We start from the raw sequence: 22,966 nt of genomic DNA on the forward strand, positions 1-22,966 counted from the left end.
GCTGACGGGAGCGTGAATCAGTACAACCACTTTTGAAAACTGTTTGGCATTATCCACTAAAGTGGAATACATACGTACCTTATGATACAGCAATTCTACGTCTCGGTAGATACCCAAGAGAAACGCATTTATCTGTACACCATAAGACACGTATAAGAATGTTCATAGCTGCACTATTCAAAATAGCCCCTCATAGAAACTACAGTAAAACCTGAGAAAGCCAGAACCCATGTAAAGCAGAAACCTGTCAGAGAAAGAAAACTCAAATATCTTCCACTAATAGAGAGCAATAGGAAAGCAGTTAAGACTGCACCCTGTCAAAGGCGGAAAACTTATGATACCTGGAAAAACAAGGCGGTCCCGTCGAGTTCCCTGCTCTCACAGGTTTCACTGTACTCAAATGCCCATGGACTATAGAATGGCTAAGTATAATGGAAAACTATACACAATGAAAATGAACAATTGCTATTGTGAACAACATCATGGATGGCTCTCACAAAAATATTGTCGAGCAAAAGAAGCCAGAAGTGAAATACTATACAATTCCATTTTATATAAAGTACTAAACTAGTCCACGCTGGGAGTACTGACTCTGGGGTTGTGGAAATTTTCTGCTTCTTGATCTGCATGCTGCTACACGAGTGTGTTCATTTTGTGAAAATACATTGAACTGGGTGCTTATGATTTGTGCACTCTTCTGTATATTTTATGTTATTCTTCCAATGGGAGAAACACACACACACACACACACACACACACACACACACAATGAGTGACATTGATTCCCGAGCACAGAGAGGGTTTCTTCCTTGTCATGAAGGACCACCATATGGCCAACAAGGAATTGCAGACCAGGAAGGAGAAATCACTCCCTACCCAGATGACCCAGCCCATCTTCCTATCTCTAATTTCCCGATAAGATCCTAAAATTTCTGCATTTGCATATCTGACTAAGAAAGGAGAGGCACTTGGGGTTTAAGCTGCTATTGATTTGTATAAAACCTGTTGATTCTAGGTTGTAAGGGACCGTGGTCACTGAAGAAACACCCAGTAGCCCCCTTCTGAAGACATCCAGGAAACAGCTGAGAGCTACTCCTTGAGGAAGCTGCAGGGACTTTGAAAGGTCCTTAGTCTCCTGAGCTTCAGTGCGCAGGAGTCTGAGGGGTTGGTTATTAACTGTTTTACCAAATGCTCATGATTGTCAGGAATCTGATTAGGTGAAAAGGTCAATAATGAATTTACTGGGTTTTCCTTGCCACTTTAGAAGCTATAGGAGCCCCGGTGGCACAGTGGTTAAGAGCCGACTGCTAACCAAAAGCTCAGCAGTTCAACTCCACCAACTGCTCCTTAGAAACCCTGTGGGGCGGTTCTACTCTGTCCTATAAGGTAGGAGTCAGAATCTACTCGACAGCAACGTGTTTGGTTTTGGTTTAGAAGCCATAAACTATAAGAACATGAGTTTGAGTTTTTTAGAAATAAAATCATGGACTTGCATGATTTGCCTGGTTTCAATATGTATGTTTACATTCATGATGACATTTGGTGTTCAAAGGATGACCCTGGGGTCCTGCAGGACAAAACACAGAGAAAGATTCCTTTAGTACATTAAATATGTGGAGGCCAGAAAACCAAAACCACACCCGTTGCCATCAAGTTGATTCCAACTCATAGTGACCCTATAGGACAGAGTAGACTCCCCCATAGGGTTTCCAAGGAGTGACTGGTGGATTTGAACTGCTAATCTTTTGGTTAGCTCTTAGTAGGCAGGAAAAGGTGTAATAAATACAAAAACCTTTAAAACGAAAAGTAAGCCACTGACAAAAATGTTTTGGAAATAATGAAACATAGATGTGATTAAAAACGAGAATTCAAACAATACAATCATGTATTCCTCCTACCATGATTTCCTTTGTTCAGAGGCAACCACTGTTACTGGTTTCTTGGGGAGTTTACTGGAGATATATTGTGCTTTTTATAGTATATTTGTAGATACATTGCCGTTTCCCACAACTCAACTATACAATTTTTCTTTTAAAACAACTGGCAGTATCCTGTACGCTCTGCCTCACCCCTGTTTTTCTCATTTAAGAACGTATGTTGGAGATAATTCCTCATTAGTATTTTCCATCATATTTATCCTTCTGGTTACCTACTGTTGCATAACAAATTACCCCAAATCTTAACAGCTTAAAAGAAGAGCAATCATCTTACTATACTCTCTCATAGTTCCAGAAGGTGACTTAATTCAGCTAGGAAGTTATCACCTGGGGTGTCTCATGCAGCTGCAGTCAGATGGTTGCTGGGAACCATCCTGAAGTCTTTCTCACTCTTGTATCTGGTGGTCGACACTTGCTGTTGGCTGGAACCTCAGCTGGATAGTGGGATGGGTACATGGCCTTTCCATGTGGCTTGTGCTTCCACACAGCGTGAGGCTGGATTCCAGGACTGACCATCCCAAGAAACAGAAAGTTGAAGTTGCTAGTTTCTAAAAGCTTGGGCCAGGAAAATTGTACATTGTCACTTTGACTGTTTTTTTTTTTTGTCAAGCAGTCACAGAGTCCAGATTCAAAGGGAGGGGACATTGACTTCCCTTCTCCATGGGAGGCTTGTCAAGCAATTTTGAAGCCGTGTTTTAAACCACTACAGATGTACCATGGCTTAGTTACCTAGCCATTCACTCTTGCAAAAACAACGTGTCAAGCACTGTTTTAAGCCCTGAGGATACAACAAAGAAAAACAAAACAACAACAAAAACCTGGCCAAAATATATGCTCTCAAAGGGAGCTTACATCCTATGGGGATAGTCAGACAAGAAACAAAATAAATAAGTAAATCAAATCATGTAGTATATTAGAAGGTGATGAGTACTGTGGAGGAATATAAAGCAGGCTAAGGGGTATATAGGGAGCGCAACAGATAGGGACTGTTTAAGTAGGGTCAGAGGAGGTTTCACCCAGGTACTGACACTTGAGCAGAGATCTGAGATTGTGAGGGAATGAGTCCTCAGCTACCTGGGGCAAGAGCATTCCAAACTAACCTTTACCAGGGAGTACAAAGGCCAGGAGGCAGGGTTGCATTTGCAAAGCTCAAGGAACAGCCCCACTCCCAGAGGTTCCTGAAGCCTGGGGGTGGGGTGGGATGGTGAGAGGCTGGAATCTGCTAACAACATCTCAGGTGATTCTGATTCCAGAGGCCTTCTGCCCCTCATTTTGAAAACCTGGGCTTTAGGGTCAGGTTTTTACCTCAGCTTCATCCCTTACTAGCTGAACTGTGTTGAAAACCTAAACGCACAGAGAAACACCAAAAATTAGTGTAACAGAATATATTTATTGTGAGTAGATACGATTGTCAATCCGAAGGTATCCTCCGAAGAGGGGATGAAAGCAGGTTATACAGGCTGGTTGGGCAGGATAACCCCCTGAGGGTTGTTGAAAATTCCCTCCATGTGGGTTTCTCAGAGCATGCGCAGGGCTTCAGAGTCAGGCAGTTGTAAAAACAGGGTCATTAAGGATGCCATGTATTCTAAAACCCAGCTTCCAGTCAGACCCTGGAGTTCCTGCTTCCTGAAACTGGCTGCACGTAGATGTTGTTGTCATTGTTGTTAGGTGCCATCGAGTCGGTTCTGACTCATAGCGACTTTATGAACAACAGAACGAAATACTGCGGGGTCAATACTACCTTCACAACTGTTGCTATGTTTAAGCCCATTGTCGCAGCCACTATGCCACTTCTTCTCCTCAAGTCTTCCTCTTCTTCGCTGACCCTCTACCTTACCAAGCATAATGTCCTTCTCCAGACACTGGCCCTCCTGATTACATGTCCAAAGGATGTGAGATGTAGTCTTGCCATCCTTGCTTCCAAGGAGCATTCTGGCTGTACTTCCTCCAAGGCAGACTTGCTCATCCTTCTGGCAGTCCATGGTATATTCAACATTCTTCACCAATGCTGTAATTCAAAGGCATTGTTTCTTCTTCGGTTTTCCTTATACATTGACCAGCTTGCATATGCATGCATATGAGTTGGTTGAAAATACCATGGCTTAAGTCAGGCACACCTTAGTCCTCAAAGGGACATCTTTGCTTTTCAACACTGCAAAAAGAGGTCTTTTGCACCAGATTTGCCCAATGCAATATATCGTTTGATTTCCAGACTGCTGATTCCGTGGGTGCTGGTGGTGGAGCCAAGTAAAATGAAATCATAGAAACATACATACATACATATATAGATATGGATTATCCCATCCGGCTCCGGGCTTTACAACACTTAGTTCTGTATCTTGTATTCCTTCCCACTTCCACCAATAAGTTAAACAACAGCGGGGCAGACGGGCATATCTTGGCGCACAGGGACTTTGCCGGTCGGTGGCTGATCGGGGGAAAGGGGGCAGCTAGCAGCTACCAGGGGAAGGAGGGCAGGAGTTGAGGGCAGGTGTCACATCACATAGGACCAGTGGTGGCAGAACCCAGAAAAACCCAGGCAGAAAAAAAAAAAAAAGGGCTAGGTAATTCCCAGCCTCTCTCAAGTGCCTCCTCCTGACCCCCACAGCGCGGAGCTAGGACACGTCTTGAACTCCTGCCTGGCTTCACCTAACAACCACCAGCACAGATCCAAGGAGTGAGGCAGCAACCGGTTAGGCGGGCCCTTTCCGAGGCCGGCGGGCCTTAATCCTAGGGCGCCAGTTTCGTTCGCGAAGGTGAAGCGCTTTTGGCCCATCGAGGCCGCCGTAGCGGGGGGCGGGGCCCGGAAAGAAGCAAGATGGCGGCGCTGGACAGTGACAGCGATGAGGACCTGGTCAGCTACGGGACAGGCCTGGAGCCGCTAGAAGAAGGTGCAGTCCGAATTGGGCGCGAGGCGTGCGGAGAACAGACAAGGGGTCCAGGATTCGGGACGAGAACGCACAGCCCTGGGCTCGGCCTTGGGTGGCTCCGGGGAAAGGGGTGGCTTGCTGCATACGCTGGGAACACGGCGACGAGGGAGGTGTAGGCTGCGCTCTCGGAGCGCTCTCGTTCTGGGGGCACAGATGAGAGACCCAGAGGAATGGGAGATATAAATATGATTAAACAGGCACGCGTGAGAGCAGGGGTGGTGGTGGTCAGGCAATATCTTTCCAAGGAGAGAACGTTTCAGCCCGACTTGAAACAGAGAAGGGAGCCAGTCGTGGGAAGATCTGGACGAAGAACATTTCAGGGAGAGGGAACAGCAAGTGCAAATGCTGTGACCTGGGGGCCCTGAATTTGACAGATTGGAGGGTAGGCAGGACTAGTGTGGGTGGGTCAGAGCGCCCCAAGGGAAAAAGGAAATGATGTCAGAGGGGCAGGCAGGGGCTGGATCTTACTTACTATGGTAAGGAGTTTGGATTTCGTACTAAGTGTGTCGGAGAATCATTGGGAAGTCTTACACAAGGAAAGGGTGTATATTTTAAAGATTCTTCTATCCTCCGATACTGAGAATAGGCGGGTTGGGAGTGGGCAAGAATGAAGAAACTAGTTTATGAAACTATCGCGGTAAAAAGAGGTCTGGAGACATTGGTTTGGACTGGAGAGTTGGTGGTGGTAAGCAGTGGCTTGGGTCAAGGTATTCTCTGGAGGGAGAGCTGCTGGGATTTGCTGGTGGATTGAATGTAGGGATGAGGGCAAGACTACTCAAGAATCTCTCCCATGTTTCTGGTCTGACCCACTTAATGGCTTGATTCACTCAGCAAAGTACATATTGACTGTCCAATAAGGGCTAACGGCAGTGTTGGACCCTGTTGGAAAAACAGAAGCAGCATGGTGGGTCCTTGGGCTAGAAATTACTTGCAGTCCTCCTGTTGGTGGAGTCTTCTATCCTCTCTTATGTTGGTTGTTTTCTCAGACCACATCCTGGCTGTGCTTCTTCTGGAACAGTGCCACAGATGCCCTTTTTATTCCCTACAAACGGTTCTAATCATTAGAAACTTCTGCAGATACACTGACCCCAACTTCTACACACTGCTAACTAAAGGTGGAGAGAAGCTACTCTTTTTTTTGTGTGGTAAAAATATATGTAACAAAACATCTGCCAATTCAACAATTTTTTCATGTACAATTCAGTGGCACTGGTTACATTCATCATGTTGTGCAACCATGACCACTGTTTCCAAATAATTTCACTGTTAACAGAAACTCAGTGCCCCCTAAGCTAAGACTCCTTTTTATCCCCTTCCTCCCACACCTGGTAAGCACTGATCAACTTTGGTCACTATTTTTTTTTTTTCCAGTGCCGTCGAGTCGATTCCGACTCATACATTTGCCTATTTCATACAAGTGAGATCATACAATATTTGTCCTTTTGTGACTGATTAATTTCATTCAACAATGCTTTCAAGATTTATCCACGTTGTAGCATGTATCAGAACTTCATTTCTCTTTATGGCTGAGTGGTATTCCATCATGTGTATGTGCCACGTTTTGTTTATCCATTTATCTGTTGACGGATATTTAGGTTGTTTCCATCTTTTGGCTATTGAGAACAATACTGTGTTCCTGCTTTCAGTTCTTTCAGTTATATACCTAGGAGTGGAGTTGCTGGGTCATATGATAGTTCTATGTTTAACTTTTTGAGGAACTTCCAAACTGTACCATTTTGCATTCCTGCCAGCAATGGGTGAGGGTTCCAATTTCTCCACAGCCTCGCCAACACCTGTTATTTTCAATTTTTTTTTTTGATCATAACTAATCTAATGGGGGGTAAAGTGGTATCTCATTATGGTTTTGATTTGCATCTCGTCAGTGCCAGTGGGTTTTTGGTCATGACTAATGGGGGGAAGTCTCTGGGTGGCACAGGTGGTCAAACACTTAACTACTAGCCGAAAGGTTGGCGGTTTGAACTCACGCAGAGACATCTTGGGAGACAGGCCTGGCGATCTGCTTCTGAAAGGTCACAGCCTTGAAGACCCTGTGGAGCAGTTCTACTCTGCACACACGGGGTCACCATGAGTTGGAATCAACTTGACAGCAACTTACAACGACGATGATTAATGATGTTGAGAATTTTTCGTGTGCTTGTTGACTGTTGTACATCCTCTTTGGTGAAATGTCTATTCAGTTCCTTTGCCCATTTTTTGATTGGGTTGGTTATCTTTTTGTTCTTCAATCGTAGGAGTTCTTTATGTATTCTTATCAGATGATATGGTTCCCTAAAATTTTCTCCCAATCTGTCGGTTGTCTTTTTGCTTTGTTGATAAAGGCCTTTGATGCACGTCCTGGTTGTCTTTTATGTGTTTGAAGACTGCCTTTGCATTTCCTCTAAGATATCTCCTCCCGACACTCAATGTCCCCAGTTCCATAAGAAACTCAGTTTAAAGTCCTCTCATCCTCCTAAAGATACCCTAATTTGTCACAGCCTTTCTCCAAAGGGACCAGAGCAGGGCATTGCTGGTACGTCCCTCATTCGGACTGTCTGTCCTTGATACAGCTCAAGATCATATTAGCTTTATTGGCAAGCACATTACCCCACGATCTCAAAGAGTTTGTTGATAAAAATCCTTTATTTGAGGAGTTTCAAGTCTAGTTGCGAACGAAAGTCCAAGTTGACAAGTGTTAAAGTATGTGACGTAGACAGGAAATGACCTACACAGGCCAACAGGAGAAGCTTGAGAAAGAAGGATGGGGTTACTTGAAAACGGGTTAGACTTCAGCTACACGGGGAGAAGACAGAGAGCAGCGTGCATGGGTGAGGTTATCACAGCAGTGTTAGGCAGTGGCGTGTATCCTTTCTGCATTGCTGCTGTCACAGTTGTTCCCTTACAAAGTGATTGTCATAAGTCAACCGACTATGTGACCTGTATTTTTCTAACTTTTCCTGTTCACACAAAACCTGAAATGAAGCCTAATGGCCAAACCATACTTTTGAAGTAGAAGAAAGGGACATTTGATTTGTCATTTTTTTTTTTTTTCTGGCCTAAAAACATCCTTTCACTTCTCAGTTTTTGAGAATTAATTTATGGCTTTCTAAGCACTTTGAAGTTTAAATGCACTCTGACTGCATTTTACAATGTAAGATACTAGACCAATAGCCACTTTTACTCCCTGCTTTGAAGTTTTAGTGACAGGTTAGACAAATATTGGTGGAGGAGGGACTCCACACCTTAATTAATGTTGCTGACCCTGATAGAAACATTTATTGGTTAAGAATTCACCAGAGAAATGGTGCAGCTGCTGTGGAAAACAGTTTGGCAGTTCCTCAAAAAATTAAACATAGAACTACCATATGATCCAGCAGTCCCAATCCTAGGTCTATAAAAAAAAAAAACCTATATATACCCAAAATAATTGAAAGCAGGAACACAAACAGAAACTTAATCATTAATGTTCATTGTGCCACTATTCACAATAGCCAAAAGGTGGAAATAACCTAAATGTCCACCAACAAATGATGGATAAACAAAATGTGGTATGTACATACAATGGAATATTACTCAACTGTAAGGAGAAATGAAGTCCTGATACATACTGCAACACGTATGAACCTTGAAAACATTATGCCGAGTGACATTTTGCTCAGTCACAAAAGGACAAATATTGTACGATCCCACTTATATGAACCTGGCAAATGTATAGAAACCAGGGATTACCAAAAGGGGAGTTGTCGTTTAGGGGGCGCTGAGTTTCTGTTACAAGGAGCCCTGGTGGCACAGTGGTTAAGTGCTTGGCTGCTAACCGAAAGGTTGATAGGGTTACGGGGTCACTGTGAGACTCTGAATCACAGTGACCCCTAGAACAGAGTAGAAGTGCCCCAGAGGGTTTCCAAGGCTATAAACTTTATGGAAGCAGACTGCCACATCTTTCTCCTGCAAAGTGGCTGGTGGGTTCAAGCCACTGACCTTTCAGTTAGCCGCCGGGCACTTTAACCACTGGACTACCCAGGCTTATAGGGTCGCTATGAGGAGTTGGAATGGACTTGACAGCAGTGGGTTTGGTTTGGTTTTTTTATTTGAGCTTCTGTTAATGCTGATGGTTACACAACATGAATATGACCAACATCACTGAGTAGTGCATTTAAATATTGCTGAATTGGCAAATGTTTTGTCTTATACAGTTTATCACAATAAAAAATGACAATTATAATCATAAATCATAGTAATAATGAAAAACAGTAAAAAAAAAAAAAAAAGAGAGAGCGAGAAAGAAAAAGGAAATGACCTGGGAGCCTAGAGGCAGTGGCCAAACTTTATAGACACATAGGCCCTCCAACCTGGAAGAAAGGGCCTCCAGCACTTCCCTCCTCTTTCCTTAGAGACGTTCACTTGTCTCTGGAAGACTCCGCATCTCTAGCTCGTTCTGTACCCAGATTAATTTTAGGACCACCTTCCTTCTCCTCGATGCTCTTACTTTTCACTTAAAACTGGCATGGTTTCCACCCCCCACAGGACATACCAGTGGCCCTGCAGCACCACGTTCAAGGCCTCTGCACCTCTGCTTCTGTCATCTACTCCTTCCCTGACCTCCAGTCAGACTAGACTACTTTGTCAGTACACCTTATGTTGCCCTTTGATTCTTCTATTTGCTCCTGGAAGTTAATGCCTCTTTTGGGAATTACATCTCAATCTGCAGCTATCAAAATTCTGCTCCTCCCTAGGGATGGCTGCGATGTTGTGGTCCTTGCACATTGTCAAAAGGGTTCTCAAACATGGAGCCATCTCCTTTGCTGGGCTCTGACCACCCTGAGAGTAGCAATGGAGTTGTATTTAGTTTTCTAGACCCAGACTCTAGAACAGGGCTGCTTCCCTGGCAAGGCCCTCAGTAAGCTTCTAGTTGGGGAATGAGTGAAAGACAATGTGAGTGGCATCCCTGGCTTGGAGGCAGACAGAGCTGAGATCTGGTTCCAGCTTTGTGTTTATCAGCTGTGGACCTGAGGCCGGTTGCTTAATGGGGGTGTCCTTATCTGTAAAGGTATGGTGAATGAGATAGTGTATATGAAAAAAGGGGAGTATTCCTTGTGAGTGGCAGTAATTATAACAGGGCCTGGCTAAAATGCCACCTTGTCCCTGGAGTTTCCCCTGTCCTGTGGTTAGAGGTGGCGCCTCCTCCTCAGGAACCCTGTGGGACCCAGCTGGCCACCCTGCTTGGCCCACAGGTTCCACTTAGTTGTCTGTGGATCTTATCTCCCCTTTCAGATCAGAGTCACCCTGAGAACAGGACAAGAATAATACCTAGCACTGGTAGTACCTACCCTCTCAAACCTTAGTCTAGTGATCCTCAACCCAGGATGATTTTGTCCCCCAGGGGATATTGGGCAATGTCTGGAGTCAGTTTTGGTTGTCACACCTTGGAGGGTACTACTGGCATCAAGTGGGCAGAGGCCAGGGATGCTATGAAACACCTTTCAATGCACAGGACGAGATCCCCAAGACAGAATTATACTGCCCAAACCGTCATTTGTGCTGAGGTCGAGAAACCAGGCCTCAGCCAAGAATGGTGCCAGGTGCTCATGCCGGAATGGAGCGTATGTAATGCATTTCTAAGAAATGGTGCAAATCTTGGTTTGTGGGGCCAAAGTTGTAACTGGCTCCTTTGGAGTGAAATGAAACTTAGCTGCTGTGTACGGAGCTTCACTGTGGCCAGGCACCGAGCTCAGCTCCTGACCATTATTACCCTCATCTTACAGTTGTGGAGACTGAAACTTAGAGAGGCTAAGTAACATGCCCAAGGACACAAAGCTAGCAGTTAGTAGGGTAGGGGGTTTTGAACCCAGAAGTCCTGGGCTTCAGAGCCTGACCTCTTGACTGCCCTGCTGTGAGCTGTACTCCAGGAATGACCTAAAGGCTTCACCAGCTCTGAGTCAGAATTTAGGACTGAGGCAGGAAGTTCCTTCACTTTCTGTTCTATCTTCCAGAAGCAGGAACTGACTTAATTATTGAAGTAATTGGTACATGTGGACTTCAGGACCCATCTCACCTACTGTACCTAATAATAGTAATAATAGCAATAGCAGCTAGCACTTTTTAAGTGTTCATTGTGTGTCCTCTTCTTGCTAAGTACTTTATAGGCATTAGCTTATTTAATTTGCATAACAGCCCTATGAAATAGCTGTTACAGTTAGTGTCATCCCCATTTTACAGATGAAGAAATTGAGACACAGAGAGTTTAGGTTGACCAAAGTCTCGGAGTTGGCTTTAAAATCTAGAGCACTCTGACTCTCAACCCCCCTGTATTAACTGTTGTATAACTTACTTTATGTAGTGAACCTTTGAAAATAATTTGATGATTACTTTTAATTTAAATAAAGTCAGAATTTTGAATTGAGGTTCATAAAATTAGACAGTAATTTGTGTTACAGTACCTGGAACTTTAAACCTAAGGAATTTTTAGACTAGGCTAAAATGTATTTGGTTCCTTTGGCTCGTGTGATGTAGCAGCCTAGCACTTTTCAGCAAGGAGGGAAAGGAACAAGTTTAACGAACAGTAACTGTGGAATTAGGAGAATCGCAGAAATAAGGAAACTCTTAAGACCTGGGGATTATGGGCAATACCATAATATTGGGAAATATTTCCCATAATACCATAATTATGGGAAAATTCTGGAGTCAGGAAATGCTGTGTAGTCCTAGAAGAAACGTAAAAGTACTCCTCCTGTCCCAGACCTCTGCAGGAGACATGCCACCCCAGAGTCTTACGTTCTTCGTTGCTAGGAGATTTCAACTCCAACTGCCTGATACTGTCCCCCCACCCTCAATAACTTGGCTTTCATTGTGGAATTCAGGGGAAAGAGCAGGCCATTTTTTGTCAAAATATATTTTTATCATAAATAAGGAATGTCTTTCATTATCTTAGGACTATGAAGAAGCTTGATAAAATACACTGGTTTTTAAAGCATGTAAGCTACTAAAGTATAGGATTAGCAACTTAATTAAGATTGTTACAGTTGAAGTTACAAAAAGTGAAAAATTATGTTTAAGGAAATGAGATTTTCCCTAAATGTTTTCTAGCCCACCATCCCCTTTCTTCTTTCTCATTCAAAAACATTCTTTTCAGGTGAAAGACCAAAGAAACCAATTCCTCTTCAAGACCAGACTGTCAGAGATGAAAAAGGAAGGTATAAGCGATTTCACGGAGCCTTTAGTGGAGGTTTCTCTGCTGGATATTTCAATACAGTTGGCTCAAAAGAAGGTATGATTTTCCTGTTTATAGCCACTGTATTGGAGCCCTGGTGGCACAGTGGTGAAGAACTCAGGTGCTAACCAAAAGATCAGCAGTTCAAATCCACCATCCGTTCCTAGGAAACCCTATAGGGCAGTTCTACTCTGTGCTTCAGGGTCGCTATGAGTTGGGATGGAGTTGATGGTACTGGGTTTGGTTTTTTGGTTTATATTGCTAAAGCCAATGATTGAGATAGCGTAAGATCCCCCTCCCCCTTTCTGAAACTTCTCCTTTAAACGTTGTAGTGTATACACTGTAGCTTTTGTGTCCTTTGAGTGTTTCAAATGTTTCCAGAATCAACTTGTGTGCTGCTTGTTGATTACAACTTGAAGGTGAGTTTTCTTCCACTGTCTTTTAAATGGATACACCCTAACCAGATGATTAAATAGTGTGACGACTTCCATTTCATATTGCATCTTGCTGTGCGCAGAGTACTCTCACACTGATCCATTCAGTTAATTACTGGATATCTCTTGGTCCCCATGTGACTCAGTGACTAAGGAGCGCAGACGTCACAGCTGTTTTGGTGATGAGTCCTCTGAGGATCAGAGCAGTTAAGGAGCTGGTGTGAGGTCAGAGAGAGCTGTGGGTGGAGCTCTGGGGACCACAGCATCACTGCTTAGTAAATGCTCTCAACCTGGGAAAAAGTAAATTCAATTTTTCACATTATTCAGTGTAATAAATTCCATGGTGTTTAAAGTACTGTGCTTTTTAATGGTTACATGAATGATTTACAAGGATCAGCACCAAGCTGGTTCCTGTGAGGCAGAGGTGAGGTTAAAGATGTCCCAAATGTCCACCCTTTCCAAGCTGCTATACCGCTCCATCATCTCTAACATCAGCTACTCCCTCTCCCCTCAGTACTCTGCCTCGCATCTTTGGGTTCCCTAATTTGCTGCATCATCTCACAGAACTCAGGAACCGTATAAAGGAAATGGCTCACACGGTTGTGGAGGCCGGCAAGTGCCAAATTCATGGATCAAGTGTAGGCTTCTCTCTGGCCTTCAGTCTCTGTCCAAAGACACTCAGCATTCTTGTTCCGTGGGTCAGGAAGCCCACTGCACTGTCTTCTGCCAGTGTCTCCTTCCTTGGTGGTGGTGGGCTCTTCTCTTTCCCACCTCTGGGGTGGCTCATTTCAAGCTTAGCAGGATGGCAAAACTGACCAATCCCCTTGGTGGGCCACAATTACCCTATCACACTGCCCAATCACCTGTGTGGGAATTACAATACCATGGCTAGAAAGACCATACAAAAAGCAGTCCATTATACTGCATGGTTTAGCACAAAAACATTTTTCACCAGAAGAAAATGGCTTTATATAGCTCAGTTGTGAATGGAAGATGAACTGATTGACTCAGGGAGCAGTTATCAAGAACAAGATGTCATACGAAGTAGCCGTGGGAAGTAGCTACAAAGTGTGTAGTTATTGGGCATTTCAAGTCTTTATATGTTACGTAATTACTTTATTATAAACCAATACTGACTAGGATTGTAATGTTCTAAACCCTTTTCTTTCAAGGATGGACACCCTCTACCTTCGTATCTTCACGACAGAATAGAGCAGACAAATCTGTTCTCGGTCCTGAAGATTTTATGGATGAAGAGGTGGGTGTCCAGTACTTTAATTGCCTGTTAGCCAGAGGGATGTGTGGGGCTCGTTGTGGTGGCACCTTCTCCGTCCCCAGAAAGTTCCATGTGTGATTTCCTCTTTGTTTGTAAGGCTTTATCTTTTAGGCATTTGGATTATGATGTCCTGTACACAAGTGGATTCTTGCCCATTGGAGTAGCATTTTATGCTCGGCCAGTTTCTAAAGTCAGGAGTGTAAGGAGAAAGTCGTATATGAGCAGAATGACTTGAAAAGCCCTGAGATTGCTCCAATTGTGCAGTACCTCACATTCCAAGTCTGGAGCTTTCCATAGTAACTCTGTAGTTTAAGGAACAGTGAGTGACCAGGCTAGAGAAAGAATGAAAGGAAGCCACATGCAGGTGTCTGGGGCACATCCGTAAAGAACACAGTGGCCATCAACTTCTTAGGGAAAACGGGAGGCTGTGAGGGTGTCTGAGCTAACCCTGCCAGCCTGCAGGGTGTATTTCATTTTGCTTGAAAATTAAGCCTCTGTCACCTTAGTACCAAGTCATGGATTCATTGGTAGTGAAGATTAAAAAAATGCTTACATCAGGATGCTTTGGTGAAGGAAGGGTTGGGTCCCTCTTCTTACTTGGCTGGCATAAGGAAGCACATCTATAAGGAAACGTATCTCTTGTAGCAAGAAGTCTAGGTGTCCATGAGGCCCCAGGCCCCATCCTCTCAGTCATCCTCCAATATCAGCTTGTCCTCACTCTTGCTCTCCTCCTGGGTGCTGTAGCTCCGGGTGGCACAGCCAGGGCAGTATCCCATGGAAGGAGGACTTTTTTCTTGGTGTCTTTTCTTGAGAGCAAAGTAATCTTGCACATAAGTCCTACAGTGCACTTTTCCCTCACATCCATTTGGGCAAATTGTTTCACACACCATCTCCTAAAGCAGTTCCCGGTGAGGGAAAGGGATCAAAATGACTGGCTTAGAAAAGACAGGACCCTCTCCTCCCTCTGCCCCTGCCACAGTGCTAGGGAGGTCCAGCCACTGCTGAAGCACCTGTCTGTCCAGAGGAAGGCAGGCGCCTGTACGGCAGTAGCACTCTGTAGGAAGGAGGAAGGGAATGGCTGTCGGATGGGCCACCGGCAGTATCTGCGCCAGTGAACGCAGAAGCGCTTAACTCCAGTCTTGTCACACAGATCCTCACAAACGCTTGCTGTTCGTGAATCTAAGGTTTGTCCCCTTCATGCTGACCTTTGAACAGTTGTCAGGAAGAATTTGGCCCCTCCTTCCTCCTTCCTTCCCAGGTTGGTAGTAGTGCCTCTTGTAGCCCCGCTCAGCCACTGACCTGAGCTTACGTGAGGGTGTGGCTCTAAGTTAGTGTGTGAAGTCAGCCACTTCTCTGATCCCTGAGTCAATTTTGTAGTTTTAACTTTTTTTTTTTTTAAAAAGAAATAAAGCTCTGTGATGTGTCATGCTTAATCACGTAACCAATAGAAACACTAAGTAATTCTGTTTAAATTTTTTTAAGGATCTCAGTGAATTTGGGATAGCACCGAAAGCAATTGTGACCACAGATGATTTTGCCTCCAAAACCAAAGACAGAATACGAGAAAAGGCCAGGCAGTTGGCAGCTGCTACCGCCCCCATTCCTGGGGCCACTCTGCTTGATGATCTCATAGCACCAGCAAAGTGAGAAAGGTTTAATTCTGACTTTTCTGTTCTTGGCCTCACCTCTTTGAATGATTAGCTTTCTGGGGGATAGTTTGGTTAGAAGTAAGGGCACCCTTCTTAGGCTAGCTTGTGTGAATTAGGGGACACTGTCGTAGGGGTGCTGCACTACTGCTGGAACTGAAGGGGTCCTGTCCCTGGCCACGCTGCCGGACTCACCGCAGCTGGAGTGCTGGTAGGAACTGCGGTGGCCGCCCTCCTGCCCCCTCTCTCACGGGCCTGGGGACTCTATCCTATCCGCCTCATTCTACTCAATTTTTTCTTCGAACCTCCTTGTTTTTTTCCTGGGCACGTGACCTGATGTGGTAGACTCAGACCTTCATGGTTTCTCAGGCCACATGCCCCAGAAAGACTATCTAGAATCTCTGTGTGCTCAGTCCAGATGCCCACAAAAGGGGGCATCTGAATGACTTCCCTAGGTTAGGTGCCCCGTCACTGTGGCTGGAGTGGCAGTCGTGCAGTTCTAACACAGGTGAGGGGAAGGTCTCAGACGGGACAGGTGTATGAGCTGGGCGGGAACTCAAAAGCTGGCTATCTTGTACTGTTCTCTGACATCACCCAAAGGTATTCATTTTTAATGCTTTTCTGTCTTAGATTATCTGTTGGTTTTGAGTTGCTAAGAAAAATGGGTTGGAAGGAAGGACAAGGAGTTGGTCCCCGAGTAAAGAGAAGACCACGCCGACAAAAACCTGGTATGTATTCGATTATCATTACTTCTACAGCATACTTTTTAAGGGCTACATGTTTCTAGAAGTAAGTAGAAACCTCTTGCTGGGTCAAGAAGTGTGCCTGCTTGTTTAAGGCTTTTATGTGTAATGCGCAGTAGCTTTCCAGAAGAATCGAACTAGTTTATATTCCCACCAGAAGTGTATGAAAGTTCTTGTTTCCTACCCTCGTCAATACTTTTTTAATTTTTGCTGTGTTGGTAAAACAGTATCTATGCCATAGTTTAACATCATTTTTTCCTATGTGTTCCCTGCCCTTGGCCTCCCTAGTCAGACTGTGAACTCTTTGAGGGCAGTGATCATTTCTTTTGGGTTCTCCAGGAGGCTAGGCCAGCAGAGGTTAAAACTCATTGAGCACACTATTGCCAGAGTGTAGGTGGAGAATGGACTGGTGGAGAACACTCCTGGAGTGACCATTCTTTGACCTGAAGGCTATAGCACCTTTTACGAGCACAGGCATACTCAGCCATGTACCTCTGAAGATGTGAGTCGGGCTTCTATATTTTCACGCACTTAATGACTAATGCTTTTGAAATGTCATTTATAGATCCTGGAGTAAAGATCTATGGCTGCGCTTTACCCCCTGGAGACTCTGAAGGATCTGAGGTATGGTATGGGGTGACCACTTTCAATTTGATACAACAGCGTTCGTTACTTTATGATCATGAAGTTTCTGGGTCGGAGGCAATTTTAAAAATCAGTCAAATTCCATGGCAATGAAATACCCATACTCTAGTCAGATGATGTGTTTAGCAACAGGCCAGCACCATAGATATCCCCAGTCTGTTCAGAGTCTTAAAATGGAGCTGTTTGTGTTAGTATGATTTCCTCAGGACTTGATTTAGGCATTTGTCATAGTGTAAATGAAGGTAATTTTGCTGTTTGTAATTAATCACTGCATTATACAACAGTATTTCCCAAGTTTACTTTGGGCCACCAGTGACTCACCTTAATTCTTCTTTAAACATTGAAACAGGATGAAGATGATGACTACCTGCCTGAAAATGTCACCTTTGCACCCAAAGATGTCACACCTGTGGATTTTACACCTAAAGATAACGTACACGGACTGGAGTACAAGGGCCTGGATCCCCACCAAGCGCTGTTTGGAACTTCGGGAGAACATTTTAATCTTTTCAGTGTGGGATCTGAGAGGGCCAGCAGTTTTCTTGGAGATGTGGGACTGAGTAAAGGAAGAAAGTTGGGAATTTCAGGCCAGGTAAAACGTTTCTGTTTTATAAGTGTGGAACCACTAAAACTGGGTGTATTTTCCTTATTATATGTGCCCTGTAGCAGGCACTCATTTCTCACTGCATAAATGAAGGCTTTGAAGTGGTTATATTTTCCTTAGGGTCTTTTCTGAAGATATGTAAGCACACACCTTCCTGATTTTAATAATGTGCCCCTGAAACCCTGTGACTGAAGGGTCTTGGTGGAGTTTGTGTGCTCCCTGGGGTGACGACTGCTTTCCACACACTCGTGGGGCTGAGCAGAAAACCCCTCTTACCCCTTTGATTTAGTTAATAGTCAAATCGCAGTCTGCCTAAGGTTAGGTCCAAGTTCTCCTACCTCTTAGACTATTTCCTAGGCTGCAAGGCCCAAGTTGTGAACACAGGTTTAGTTTTTACTCAGGAGACTTGCTTTTTGCCTTTGGAGAGATGGAGAGCTTTTATGGATTACACGTCTTCTCAAATTATTTCAGAGGTTTTTTTCTTAAAATGCATTTAGAAAATGGTTACTCTGTTACATTTCCTTCCCAGTATGTGTTTTTTCCCAATCCTTTTCACAAAAACTGAACTGATTGGAGGCCATTCCTCACAGAAGATGAAACGTTCTTACAGTGGCCATCCAATGAGCTGTGGCCTGCAGGCCTTGGCCGCAGCACTGCTCAAGCCATGTTGATCGGTCGATGAACACTTCTGCCTCTCACCTTTTGGAGCCCCCATTTCTGCCCCTACACTCACTGCTGCTAGGGCGTGGCGTCCACTCTTCTTCCCTTGCTTGGACCCCGTGGCTTCCGGGGCTAGAGGACAGCTCCAGTGCTGGAGGCCTGGTATTATCTTGTTGTCATTGTTTTCTAAGAGACCTGAGCCTGTGTTATTCTGGGGCTCCTTTAACTTCTCCTGCTGGTGTCCTCGAAGTGCTAAGGTGGTCTCTTCAGTGCAGACATACTCGGAAACCTGTGATTGCTCAGTTTGAAACCTTGTTTTCTGAAGGCTTTTGGTGTGGGTGCCCTGGAAGAGGAAGATGATGATATATATGCCACAGAAACTCTATCGAAGTATGACACCGTTCTGAAGGACGAAGAGCCTGGAGATGGGCTATATGGCTGGACAGCGCCCAAGCAATATAAAAGCCAGAAAGGTAATTCCATAGACCCGCAAACCAAATGTCAGAATATCAAGAAGAAGGAATAACAAGATTGATACTGGAATATCAGCCTCCACGGAGTAGGTGGTTGCTGGTCAAAGATGCAGGGTGAGGGAGGAAGAGAGACCTAGTGTGGGAAATAAGATAGAAGCAGGATTTAGACCACTGGCCCAGGCCAAAGCCAGCTTTTGAGACAGGGCCCAGGTGGGGAGGAGGAGGGAGAGGCCTGGGATCAGGGAAGCTGCCAGTGTGTGGACAGGTACTCGTATTGCAGGTCAGAGCTGGCCGTGGGTCACAGGAAAGCAGTCAGAGCTCGAGGAATTGGGCAGGTGGCCAAAGTAGGTCAACTCAAGCTACAGGTCAGAAGGTCAGGTGGGGGGACCAGGCAACAGGTACACTGAGAGCCTACAGCAAGATGGAGCTGAATGCCAGCCTGTCTCCTGACTCGAGTCCCTGGCTTCCAGCGGGCTCTTGTTGGAATAGGAGATGGTGAGGTCTTACACAACCTGAATTTCAAGCCCCAGTCAGTCAATGGTGGTTCAGATCCCATGGTTCTGAACAGTATTCAGTTCTTCATTCCAGAAAAGAAGGAGATGATATAGACTAGGTCTTAGTAGCATGTGATTTGGAGTCACTCAGACCTGGATTTGGATCCAAACTCTCCACTGGCCAGCTCTGTGACCTTGGTCAAGGCTTGTAACCTCTCTGGGCCTCAGAGTCCTTATTTGTAAAGTGAGGATAAAGTCCACTCGGGCTGTGAGAAATAAATGGTCTTTTAAAATACATCTAAAATGTACCGGCTGAAACAGTCTCAGGATGGCAGAAGAATATATAAACATGAGCATCACCCCTGAGAAGGTTCACTTTACAGTTCTAGACGAGAAAAAGCAGGTACAAAACAGTATTTAGAGGATGTTTAACTCAGTGATCGTGAACACAAACTCTGGAGACAAACTGCCTGGGTTCTGCTTTCCCCATTCATCAGCTGTGACCTTGGCCTCGCTCTGCCTCAGCGTGCTCGTCTGAAAAATGGGGATGACGGTGGCATAACTACTTCATAGAGATTGAATGTATGTGAAGGTGTAGCCTGTGCCTGGCACCAAGCAAGCACTGTGTAAACATGAGGTCTCTGTCATCATGGTCACAGAAAGGACCGAGGGTTTACAGGAGACAGTGGCAAGGGTGTGCACCAGATTACTGTTAGGAGTACCCTGGCTGGTGGGATCTTGATGTGGGAATTCTAACTCTTAATGACCCTCTGTGACAGAGCAGACCTGCCACATAGGGTTTCCTAGGCTGTAATCTTTACCGAAGCAGATGGCTAGGCCTTTTCTCTTGCGGAGCTACTAGGTGGGTTCGAACCACTGACTTTTGGTTAGCAGCCAAGTGCTTAACCATTGCTCCACCAGGGCTCCAGAGGGATCTTAGGCTACTTTTATTTTCTTCCTTTTGTTTACCTGTATTTTCTGATGCTTCTGCCAAGGCTATGCATTATTTTTTATAATCTAAAAAGAATTAATATAAATTGCTGGGTTTTAAAAGAATACAAAATTCCAGAAATGTGAAATTTAATTCCAAATGACAGATTTTTAGGAAAGTTCAGAAGCTGGGGCAGATGTTCAGCATGAGGTCAGGTACAAAGAACCATCTTGTGGGGGAGGTCGTTACATGGTGATGGTCTGTTATCAACTGCTGAAGATCTCAGGCCGGCCTTGCAGGGCAGGCGGAGGCACCTGGATCAGGGCTAAACACCTAGCTGGTTTAAGTGCTCATGGTTATCCCATAGAAGGGACTTTTTTAGCCACAGAAAATGCAGTCTGTGTATGGGGGACTTTTGACATAACCACTGTGTGTGGGATGTCTTTGAGAACTGAGGGGCCTCTGTCGCCAGAGTTGACTCCAGGATCAGATCAGTGGAAGATCCCTGGCTCCGAGTCCTTGGACCCTGGCCATTCAGTTTCCTGTATTTGTGATCTTTATCTCGTTAAAATTTCATTTGAGAAAAAGATAAAAAGTACCTTTTAATTTACACTAAGATTTGATTACACACTGACTTGGTTTTATTGCTTTTTGTGTCTTATGTGGATAGTTGTTAAGGAAATTGGTAGGTAGTCTTCAGTGGTTTTTACCTACATTTAGAAATGATTCTGTCATAGTTATGATTATAATTTTATCCATACTTGTCCTTTTTGCTGTTTTCCTTGAGGACTCCGACTGCACAGAGTATATTTTTTGGTGACCCTTAGCATAAGACCTAAGGTACTTTTTCTAAAAACAATGTGGAAGTACCTGTTTTGTAGAGCCATACCCTGGTGTCCTGGGCAGCCTAATCAGCAGAGGGTGGTGTGGGCCCTGTCGCCAGTCACTGAGTCAACAGAGGCGTGAAAGCATGAGAACGTTCTTTCTTCATCTTTTACTGCTATCTCTGAATGATGTCATGCAGGACACGTAGGATTTATGTTCTTGGAGATAAGCTTCTGATGTCTTCTGTCTCATTCTAATCTTCTCTGCCTCTGGAATTAATCAATGACATCATTTTGTAGAATCAGAGAAAGATCTTCGATACATTGGCAAAATTTTGGATGGATTTTCCTTGGCTTCTAAATCTTTGTCTTCTAAGAAAGTAAGAAAACCCTTTTTTTTTTTCTCTCTTTAATGGTTTAGTGTTTAAAATGTTTGCTGCTATGTAGTCTATGTTATTATATTAACAAAAAGATAAGTAAATTGTGTTTTCAAAAAGCAACAGCCTGGTAACTTGCTCGTATTTGTCCAGGAAAACGTAGACTACTTTAGAAATGTCAGTCAGTGGCTACATTACGTTCAAAACCTTGAATTGCTAATCTTTTACATCCCAACTTCAAGTGAGCAGTTAGTTTCTTCAAAAAGAAATACATTAGAATAGGTATTAGAATGAACTTGATATAGAATGTAATTTGAGGAAAAAAAAAATGCTTTATTGTGTTTTAGGTGAAAGTTGACACAGCAAATTAGATTCCCATTCAACAATTCATACTGTATAAAACTTTTAAAAACCCATAATAACCCATGATCTTGACTATTAGCTAGTGTGGGCTGGGTTCCCCGGACCCCTTGCCAGGGGCCGAATGAAAGGGAGAGAAGCCCGTGTGTGTGAGTCAAGTCCAGTGAAGAACTCTGCATGCCATTCCAGATCGTTTTGTATTTGTGAGATTTTTGTTAAAGCCATGTGTGAAAATCTGCTGTTAGGCCAAGCAGCTGCCCTAGCCGGGCAGGTGCTCTTCCTTTGACAGTCATCAGAGCCACTGTGGACAGCACAGGTGTCATAACTACACACCTGGAGTTAGCTGTGGGTGCTGGGCAGCTCGGGAGCAGTGCCTGGCCTTTGCCTTGTTGGCATTTCAGACCATTCCCCACTTGTGTCAACTTTTTTTTGTTCAACTAACATTTGTGAAGTACCTCTAAGGCTAGGCCTGTTACCCTCCAGAAGAGGGGAGCCCAGGGGGCAGTGCAGCCCCCAAAATCCTATTTGGTATTACAGTGGCTTTGATTTATTTAGTTGTGATAGATAATGTGACAGTGGACAGCCTGGCCTGATGCCTAAGAGCACTGGTACTAGAGCTAGGCTGCCTGTGTCTCTAGCCCAGCTCTGCTTCTCACTACGATGACCTTGGGCATGTTACTGCACCTCACTTGCTTTACTTTCCCCATCTGTAAAATGGGAATAATAACAGTACCTACCTCATAGCACTGTTGGAGGACTAGTGAGTTTATCTAAAATATTCAGAACAGTCATCTGTAAGACAGGAATAATAATAGTATCTGCTGCATAGCACTGTTGGAGAACTAAATGTGTGGAAAATATTCAGAACAGTGTCAGGCACATTGTAAGCTACTATTATTACTAGACCTGGCAAGCAACATTAAAGGAAAATGTGAGCTTTTTACCTTTATGAAAAGGAAGCATAGTTTTTAAGAGGCTGAGAAGTACTCAGTTGACTCTGGGGATTTAAGGATAAACAGGACTAAGTCCTGGCCCTCAAGTCGCTCCATCCTGTGAGGGTGCCAGACAGGCAAATGCATTGTAGTGGGGCTGTTGTTGTTAACTGCTGTCAACTTGGCCCCAACTCATGGCGACCGCATGCACAACATAATGAAATGCTGCTTGATCCTGCATCATCCCCATGATGGGCTATGGATCAGACCGTTGTGATCCACAGGGTTTTCATTGCTGATTTTGGGAAGTAGATTGCCAGGGCTTTCTTCCTAGTCCATTTTAGCCTGGAAGCTCTGCTGAAACCTGTTCATCAACCACCACAGCAGTCCACAAGCCTCAGAGTGCCATACACGGAGAGACAGAGTCCTGGGGTTCCTGAGGAGGCTCCTGGCTGGAGCGGGGCTTGGGGTGTGAATGATTCAGAGGGCTGGGCTC

The 22,966-nt window shown here is 44.5% G+C and overlaps 1 protein-coding gene across 3 annotated transcripts in view; it reads left to right on the forward strand.

Annotated features, from left to right (window-relative positions):
* Positions 1 to 4,731: 4,731 nt before the first annotated feature.
* GPATCH1 (G-patch domain containing 1) overlaps positions 4,732 to 22,966 on the forward strand; it is a 43,517-nt gene continuing 25,282 nt past the window's right edge. For all 3 annotated transcript variants that reach the window (XM_049864219.1, XM_049864220.1, XM_049864218.1), the window contains exons 1-9: positions 4,732 to 4,828; positions 11,994 to 12,128; positions 13,678 to 13,763; positions 15,264 to 15,424; positions 16,058 to 16,155; positions 16,736 to 16,794; positions 17,165 to 17,407; positions 18,405 to 18,552; positions 21,102 to 21,181. In XM_049864219.1, the coding sequence (XP_049720176.1) occupies positions 4,756 to 4,828; positions 11,994 to 12,128; positions 13,678 to 13,763; positions 15,264 to 15,424; positions 16,058 to 16,155; positions 16,736 to 16,794; positions 17,165 to 17,407; positions 18,405 to 18,552; positions 21,102 to 21,181 (1,083 nt within the window). In that variant the 5' untranslated portion in view covers positions 4,732 to 4,755. The remainder of the gene's footprint in view (positions 4,829 to 11,993; positions 12,129 to 13,677; positions 13,764 to 15,263; positions 15,425 to 16,057; positions 16,156 to 16,735; positions 16,795 to 17,164; positions 17,408 to 18,404; positions 18,553 to 21,101; positions 21,182 to 22,966) is intronic.

Source organism: Elephas maximus, chromosome 21, assembly GCF_024166365.1.
Source record: "Elephas maximus indicus isolate mEleMax1 chromosome 21, mEleMax1 primary haplotype, whole genome shotgun sequence".
Classification (NCBI taxonomy): Eukaryota; Metazoa; Chordata; class Mammalia; order Proboscidea; family Elephantidae; genus Elephas; species Elephas maximus.